At 41.0% G+C, this 9,495-nt stretch overlaps 1 protein-coding gene across 2 annotated transcripts; it reads left to right on the top strand.

Moving 5' to 3' along the window:
• Positions 1-1,576: 1,576 nt before the first annotated feature.
• ppp1r8a (protein phosphatase 1, regulatory subunit 8a) lies at positions 1,577-9,237 on the top strand. 2 transcript variants are annotated; one of them, XM_062989949.1, is made up of 7 exons: positions 1,577-1,626; positions 4,209-4,269; positions 4,852-5,005; positions 5,729-5,943; positions 6,032-6,176; positions 7,360-7,424; positions 8,098-9,237. In XM_062989949.1, exons 1-7 carry the CDS (start codon positions 1,577-1,579, stop codon positions 8,455-8,457), a joined length of 1,050 nt encoding a protein of 349 aa, XP_062846019.1. In that variant the 3' UTR covers positions 8,458-9,237. The 2 variants fall into 2 exon arrangements, with proteins under 2 accessions (XP_062846019.1, XP_062846025.1); XM_062989955.1 differs by lacking the exons at positions 1,577-1,626; positions 4,209-4,269 and having other exon boundaries at positions 4,928-5,005; positions 5,713-5,943.
• The last annotated feature ends 258 nt before the right edge of the window (positions 9,238-9,495 follow it).

A 9,495-nucleotide genomic window follows, 5' to 3' on the forward strand; every position in this document is an offset into this window, starting at 1 on the left:
CTCGCTCCTCTCCTCCTGCTCTGCTGTATTTTGTTGTGGTACCGTCACATTATACTGTTAAAATCCTAACAGACATCAGTACATTGGTAGGCATTGGAAGATTGGAGTGTAAGTTTTTGAATACTTTGTTTTGCACATACAGAAATAGGGTCAATTTTATGGAAATAATAGTGTAAACTATACATACATAAAGTACGGAACGCAGCTTACGCACTTCGCGCAGCCTACACATATGTAGCGGAGTAGCGTAGTGCGGCTCTTATTCCATGTGTTTGTGTTTTGGTGAACATTGTGCTAATAAATGTAAACATATTAGCATCTATTTTAAATGAACAAGGGCACATGTATTCGGTCACTATCAAAAAATAACAAATGTATTCACCCAGCAAACACAACTATGTGGTATGAGTTAGCCGCTTGGTGGTGATACACCATGATAGTAACGTTGTGAGAAAATAAAGCAACGTAAACAAGAAATCTGACCGCTTTAAACAACTGAATTTATCTACAATCCTACTGAGAGCAGCGTGTGTGATCTGTCTGGAATAGTGCTGGTTATACAGTCTAACAGCCGCAGGAAGGAAGGACCTGCGATACCGAAAATACCGTGTGGGGATAATTTCAGAAAAGTGCAATGAAATAGATAAATACTGTTTTGTGTTTTCATTTAAAAAAACACTTTGGTTCTAACAGGTTTTAGCAGATTTGTGTTCTTGGACTGTTGTTTACTTAGACTAGAGTAATGTAATGTTTACTATAGGGAGGCACGGTGGCTTAGTGGGTAGCACTGTGTGGCTTAGTGGGTAGCACTGTCGCCTCACAGCAAGAAGGTCCTTGGTTCGATCCCCAGGTGGGGCGGTCCAGGTCCTTTCTGTGCGGAGTTTGCATGTTCTCCCCGTGTCTGTGTGGGTTTGCTCCGGTTTCCTCCTACAGTCCAAAAACATGCCACCAGGCTAATTGTCCTATAGATATCTAGCCACTAGATGCACAAACCAGTGCATTGTAGTGCCGGTCCCAAGCCCGGATAAAATAGGGAGGGTTGTGTTAGGAAGGGCATCCGGCGTAAAAATTGTGCACCCGCCGAGAGCCGACCCCGCAACCATACGGGACAAAGGCCGATGAAGAAGAAGAATGTAATGTTTACTATGGAAGCACTTCTGTAAGTCGCTCTGGATAAGAGCATCTGCTAAATGCTGAAAATTTTAATGTACTGTATGTCTTGGACAAGTGGTGAACTGACAATAAACAATCTTGATCTTAACATTCTTAACATTAACATTCTTATACAATCGGTTCTGAACAAAAACCTCAGACTTAGTTCATTATAGTAATAAAAGCCCTATTCATAAATCCTGACACACTGCTCTCCCCTACATGAAAGTAAACAAACTGCTTTTATAAGGAAAAAGGATCAGTATTGGTATTGGTGATACTGGCCCTGTATTTACTTGGTATCGGATAGAAAAAAAAAAGTTTATAGCTGATTTTTTTAATGCCAGAATCAAAACTTCAATTCCCACAAGCATAGCTTCCAGAAAACACCATTACCCAGAATTCTTAGCTCAAACCACAAAAGATGGCGTCGCATCCGAACGCAAACGCCCCCCGTTTTGACTGTCCGTCATGGTAAGCACAGAGATTAGCAGTATGTAAACAGTGCTCATTCTCACATGGCGTCTTTAGTTCTTTATATGCTGATATTCTGCATGTACACAGCTAATTATAATGTGTTTATAACGGAGCAGTAACTGACAGTGTCCAGTGTTGTAGCTGGTTAGCTGTCAGTTTCTGTTTCTCATGTTTGTGTGTTTTATCAGCACAGCACTGACAGTCTGAAAGCTCGGGTCAGCTATTTAAATTTTTTGTTTTTGCCTCCATCACAACAGAAAAAACCCCATACGACCTTGTCAAAGCATCTTATATATATATATATATATATATATATATATATATATATATATATATATATATATGCATCCATGTATATGTGTGTGTGTGTAAAATACAGTTAATAAAATACTATGTAATATAAAATAATTTTTTCTGGTTTTAGTATTTACAGGTGTGTACATTTTCCCAAGTTCCAATTAAAAACATTGATACTTAAAGAATGCAAAAAAAATCCATATTAATTTTTATAGAACACTATTTTTTAAAAATATTTTCTTTATGCATTTTCTCCCCCTTTTTAGTGTGTCCAGTTGCCCCATTGCATCATGCTTCCTCTCCACCAATGCCGATCTCTGCTCTGATTGAGGAGAACAAAGCTAACCCACGCCCCCTCCGACATGTGGGCAGCATGCCGTATGCACCTTATCACCTACACTTTGACGAGTGCAGTGCAGCCTAGCTGCATGTACGGAGGGACACACCCAAAGAGCACTCTTTTCTCGTCTCTCGAGCAGGTGCCATCAATCAGCCAGCAGAGGTCGTAATTGCACCAGTCATGAGAGAGACCCCATCCGGCTTATTCCTGCCCATATGAACAACAGGCCAATCCTTGTTCATGTGGCCGCTCAGCCTCAGCTGGCGAGGCAGAGCTGAGATTCTGTACGATGTATTCGCGATCCCAGCTCTGGTTCCAGCGTGTGTTTTTACCGCTGCGCCACCTGAGCGGCTATAGAACACAATATTAATGTTTTAATTTCAATATTTCAATACCTCTGAAATCACTATTCTGACGAAAAACTCTGATTTTCAATCACAGTTTCCATGCGTCCTGGTATGCTGTCCACCACTCCATCACTTTGCTGTTTTGGAGTCTGGGGATGGGCTGGCCATGACAGCGCCTCGATCTGGTTGTCCTCTATCCACACCTTGATCTCAGTGGGTAGCACTGTCACCTCACAGCAAGAAGGTCCTGGGTTCGATCCCCACGTGGGGCGGTCTGGGTCCTTTCTGTGTGGAGTTTGCATGTTCTCCCCGTGTCTGTGTGGGTTTCCTCCAGGAGCTCTGGTTTCCTCCCACAGTCCAAAGACATGCAGTCAGGTTAATTGGAGATACAAAATTGTCCATGACCGTGTTTGACATTAAACTTGTGAACTGATGAATCTTGTGTAACGAGTAGCTACCTGTTCTGTCATGAATGTAACCAAAGTGTGTAAAACATGACGTTAAAATCCTAATAAATAAATAAAATAAAATAAAATAAAGAATCCACACCTTGATTGACCTGTGTGGAATGAAGCATTGTCCTGGAATAAAATAAATGAAGAACATTGTTAGAGCAGAAAGCTGAGCCTAGCTGAAAGTCGGACTAAACAGAAAATGAATTGTTGAGAAAATGTGTCCTTCATTGATAAGAAACTGCAGACAGCTCCTTCATTTTTAATTTGCATTAAATTTAGAGTCTTTTACAGTCTGTATATTTATTTCATTTTAACCAATCGCTAAATACTGGTCAGAGTCACCGCAGGTCTGGTACCGCCAGCTCCCTGTCCAGGGTATTCCTGGCTTGCACCCAGTGTTTCCTGGTGAAATCATTTTTTGGAATAATTGTATGATAGAATATTCCTTTGGTCTTTTGAAACCCTTTTCATGTATCCCTCAATTTTCACCTCTAATGCTGCAGACCTCCACTTCTGACCAAGGAGGGCCGTAGCTAACACACGCCCCCTCCGACATGTGTGCAGTAACTAACTGCTTCTTCTGTTTTTGGTTTATGTGGGGATCCATATCATGTATGGAGAGTCACATACTGATTCATATCATTCCCCATGTTTGTGCAGACGCCATCGATCAGCCAGTTTGGTTTAGACCACCATCCTACTGACCACTTTATAGATACATTAGAACTATTATTGTAAGCCTGGTCTTCTTGTCCTTCAACAGTGCCCAACCTCACAAATGCTTTTTTGATATAATATGCATACAATACCACAGACACCCTCCAATATTGTAGAAAGCTTTCCAAAAGGAATGGATCCTATTATAGCTGTAAAAAAGGGCCAACTCTATAATGACTTTCATGGATTTGGAATGAATTGACCAACAAGATTATATTTAGATGTAAGCAGACTTTTGGACATGGAGTGTATTATAATAAGTGTATAATTACTTTAAGTTGTGTGGAACCTGACAATTAAATAAGGTAATTTCAAATAATCTTAACTAGCTCAAATAACTGCAATTAGGCGGTTATGTAACATTATAACCAGTCATATTACTATACCCATATATCACTATCAAATTTTTATTCTTGTCCCCAGGGCAGGAAAACCACCCCCTGGACTTCATCTGGATGTAGTCAAAGGAGACAAGTTAATAGAGGTAAGACCTCATTGCCAAACAGAAAGCAGATCGTTTTTATACTTTTGCACTGAGGCTGTGATTTATGATCTGTACGATTTGCTTCTGGAACGTCATGGCCTACTGTCTTCTAGAGGTGCCGGCATAAGCGGCGTGAACATTTCTTGGATGTATAGCGTGTTCCTCTGGGCATGTTTTGACTTTGTGTAAGAGTGAGCTGCTGGCTAGTGAAAAGAATGTGGCTTCACATGTCTCAAATATCAGAATTATTATCTTGCAACCCTCAGTGTTGTTGCATCTTTGTTTGCTGCCCTTAATTTTTGTACTTTGTGTTTTCTTTCTTGTTAAAAAGAACTGTACCCAATCCAGAGGTGTTGCATGGTAATAAAGGAATCTTAAATCTAAATGAGTTCTCTACCCATAGTTACTATTTTAAGCTCATTGTATAGTATCTAGAGCACTGAGGTATTGCATTGTCATTTTTGTTTTGCACATGCTCTGGTATCACTACATTTTGTTTGTTTCATGCTGACATACATTTCCAGGGAAACAAGATTTTATAGGCTGATTTTTTTCTGATTCTCTTGTTATATTTTCACATAGAAACTGATCATAGATGAGAAGAAGTTCTACTTGTTTGGAAGGAACCCAGACCACTGTGACTTTACGATAGACCACCAGTCATGTTCACGGGTGCACGCAGCACTCGTTTATCACCGGCACCTCAAGAGGGTCTTTCTCATCGATCTCAACAGCAGTGAGTAGTTGAAATAATACAGGCACTGTAACAGGGGACAGAGACGAGAAAACAGTACAGTTATAACCTGGTGTAATAACGATAGATTTTTAGGAATAAAGCACAGTAAGGAAGGATTTTGTTGTGGCATGACTGCAATTAATAGTTAACCATTGCTTTATCTTAGCCCACTACCTCTAGGATCCAGGGTTCGAATCCCCAGCGGTGCTATCAAGCAGTCAGTGTCTATATACAGATATGATTGGCTGTGTCTGAGGGGGTGGGGGTGTTAGCCTACTACAGAGAGCCCTGTACTTAAAGAAGACCATGCTTTGATCTCTGTATTTCTCGACCACTCATGAGGGTGCCTTGGCAAGGCAAGGGGGCGAACTTCATACTGGCCTTCCCCCCCTCAGGCAGGTCCAATTGTGTCTGTCAGGAAGCTCAAACCTACAGTATGTCTCTGCGCTCAAACCTGTGGTGCGCTTGTGAGTTAGACTTCCTTGCTACCAGAGCAACCATCTTTTTAAAATTTTCATATGTAGTAAAATTTTTGACCCTGAATAATTTTCAGTGCACAATATACAGTATACCTGGAATTTACCCAGCAGCTGAAAATATAATATTAAGTCTCCAACCACATCTTTTCAGTCTTTTAAGATGTATTTACTGCACATTTAGTTCTGTGAAGTCATTGACACTGTGAGTAATTAAGTAACTATGGTCAGGTTTTTCTTTCTCCAGCCCATGGCACCTTTTTGGGCCGAATCCGTCTGGAGCCTCATAAACCACAGCAGGTTCCCATAGACTCCACCATGTCCTTTGGGGCGTCAACACGAGTGTACACATTGAGAGAAAAGCCCCAGACGCAGCCTAGTACCACCACAGGGGACAGTGGTGTGGAGGATGAAGAGCTGAAAGGACTGCTGGGTTTACCGCAGGAGGAGACTGAACTAGATGTGTGTGTGGTTTTTTTTATTATACCACTGTGCCATTTAAGCGCCTACTGGTGCTTCTTCTTATACCATTTCTGATATTCTAATACAGAACCTGACTGAGTTTAATACGGCCCATAACAAACGCATCTCCACCCTCACCATTGAGGAGGGCAACCTGGACATCCAGAGGCCCAAGAGGAAGAGGAGGAGTTCTCGAGTGTCCTTCAGTGAGGATGATGAGATTATTAACCCAGGTATGTATGAAGCACATATACACAAACATATTGCTGTTTCCAGACAATAGTATTAAATGACTTACTTACCCAGTTGGCTAGCTGATAAAATAATTAATTGGCTTGATCCAGTTCCCCATTTGTAACTCTTCCACTTCTTGTACCACCCCTGCCTTGATTTGACTGAGAAGTGCCACAGACACACGTGCAGTCATCAACCACTTTTATTCACCTGCCAGAGGCGAAGTCTTGCTAGGCTATTCCAGTTCATGCAGTTGCCTTAACCAGCCAGCAGAGGTCACACTTGCAGCAGCAATAAGGAACACTGTTGACCCTCCTCTGTTTCCGTTGGACGCCTGGTCAGGTCGATAGCAGAGCTGAAATACAAACTTGAGACCACTTTGCCATCTAACTACTCTGATTTACATCTATTTTGAGTTCATTTTTCTATTCATACAAAGTTAAAGCTAAGATTTACACATTTGTGTAAATGTGAATTGGATATATTGTGGAGTGTGGAGGAACCCTAGTTGCCTGCACAGGGCTCTGATCAACCCCATTAAATGCTGGACTATTGATCAGAAGATTGCTGGTTCAAGCCCAACCACATAATTATGAACACCTTTGAGATAAATTGGGTTATTACTTGTGAGCCAGTGTTTTTGACCGAATGGAAATAAAATCCTGGAGACACACTCCAAAATCTTGTTGAATGCCTTCCTACAAATATAAAGGCTTGTTAAAACTGAATGAGGAAGGGTTTGCTTGATAATAACGGCCATATTTTTAAAAATGGGATGTCCAAAAGGCTCATGCTCTGGTATCTACATAATTTTGGCCATTTAGCGCATGTATCAAATAACAAAGGTGAAACAGGCTCAGTACTCGTTCCTTCTCACTGCAGCTGCTATAGCAACTCTGTTTTTTATCCAGAATCGATAAAGTGTCTGTCTGCCCGGCTCCCAGTGAGCATTTCCACAGACTAATACTTCCATGTTATTGCTTTATATTGTATAACTTACTTTACAGTTGTACATGTGGAGGAAATAATAGAAATGAACCTGTGATACACTGTTTGTATACTGTATATGTCATGGTGTGCTCACTGGGGTTTCATGATCAGATGTATTTGATATTCTTTCTCACTAGTTTCATGTTATATCTTGTTGCTGTGTAAGATAAAATCTGTTTTCTGTATTCTCAGAGGACATTGATCCGTCCGTCGGACGCTTCAGGAACATGGTTCAGACGGCAGTCATACCCTTAAAGGTATTCAGGATCCTGCCAAAAACAAAACTACTGGTTGGAACTATTGGAACTATTGATTCAAAACTCTTGACTTTTTGCACCTCTTATTATGTCTTGGATTTGAATGGATATACTTGCTATTTTTTCTAATCCAAATTACCCATAAATTACCCACATTTACTTATTCACAAAGGTATTCAGACCCTTTATTCAATACTTTGTTGAAGCCTTTTTGGCAGCAATTACAGCTGCATGTCTTTTTGGACATGCTTCTATAAGCTGTGCATTTTGACCTGGATTTGAGCAGTTTATCTTGTTAATACCCATTATTCAAGACTCAGATTGTATGGTGAACATCTGTCGACTGCCATCTTCTGTTTTTTTTTTTTTTTTACAGATGTTGATGTCGTTTAAATCTGTACTTTGGCCAGGCTGCTCAAGCCAGAGAATCTCTACATGTTGCTTGAGTCTGCTTTTTGAAAATAACTTTTTAAATCACTCATTATTAAGTGTAAACTGAGGGCAAATGGCAATTATGTCCATTCAAAATCAAATTCTCATAACAATAAAGTGTACAATACAGTAATAAAGTGCACAATCTGAATACATTCTAAATCCACTGTGATTGGTATGAATTAATGAGTGCAATTGTAGGTAGTTTAACTGATCACTCTTTTTCCTATCCACATCACAGAAGAAGAAAGCAGAGGGACATGGCGGCCTTGGTGTTGAGGACAGTATGGCACGCCGCTTTCAGAACTTCCCTCGCAGCTCAGGCCTTTACGGAGACCTGCCCCCTGCCAGCCATGAGGCGGGCATCCAGGACAGCATACACCAGACAGGCACAGCCCTTCTGAGTGGCATTCCTCAGCCTTTCCCTAACCCTGCCCCAGAGGTGGACTTTACCGCCGCCATCGCACAGCCAGCAGTCATGTTGAACCCGAGCCCCGCCCCTGGACCCTACACGGCGGAGTCGATGAATGAGCCACGCAAGAAGAAATACGCGAAGGAAGCTTGGCCTGGAAAAAAGCCCACGCCCTCTTTGCTCATCTAGTGCTTGATGTGTGACGGACTTCGGTTCAACAGTTATTTCAGAAATAGGAGTTATGTTACGTAATCAGTTCAGGAAGTCAGTTGATTGAGGGCTTCAGTCATTACAATGTGGACGGTGTTGAAGTCTGGTCCACACAACGACTGTATTTTCAGTTGTTCAGCCATGTGTGCTTTTGAAGTGGAAGAGCTGCAGCCATGTGCTTCCCTTAAGTGCTGATCAGTCTCCGATATTTTTCACCTTGCTTAAAATGAACGGGTGCGATTACATTTTCCCACAATTCACACAACAGCAGCTGCAGCCAGCAAGCAAGAAAAAGTGCAAGAAGCCACATATTGTTACTGTTGAAAGTTGATGTTGCAGAATTGCTAAATGCTAACTTTAAAATGCACTGAAAATAATGATACAGCCTCCATTTGTAACATTGGGTTCTTTGTAACAAATGGTTGAATGGCTGGTTTTGGTGAAAGCTTGTTACTCAGAGCAGATCTTAGCACTCCTTTAACTGCAGGCAAGTGTTAGAATCCGTAGAATAAGTTCTGATGTTCAGTCCTCACGTTCTCTAGAATAACTACTCACACGAGTTGTAACACCGTTATTACCATTTTGGCTATTAGCTGCTGAGAAAAGGCTACACTACCATAGACGAAGGTCTCGACTTGTGAGTTTGATTTGTGTGTTTTATATTTTTATATCCAAGAACGTTTTGGAATGGTGTGTGTACAAAAAATCTAATGAATTCTTAACCTTGTTTATTTAGCTAATAAACAGAATTCCATGTTATACACGCTAATGTGTGGGTTGAAATGGAGATATTTCCTGGAAGTAGTGTTGGACGCTTGTTCCCTCGTGGCATCTCGCTCTCCTAATGGGTTCTCTCTGCCATTTTGAAAATGGACCAATTGTGATTTCTCTTCAGCTAATGTGGTAAAATTCTCTCTGGATTACACGAGACTGACAAAAGAAAAAGTCTGTAAACCTTTTGGAATTACCTGGACATTATCACACATGTTAACACACTTATTTTATTTGCCTAAAAAC

Source organism: Trichomycterus rosablanca, chromosome 2, assembly GCF_030014385.1.
Source record: "Trichomycterus rosablanca isolate fTriRos1 chromosome 2, fTriRos1.hap1, whole genome shotgun sequence".
NCBI lineage: Eukaryota > Metazoa > Chordata > Actinopteri > Siluriformes > Trichomycteridae > Trichomycterus > Trichomycterus rosablanca.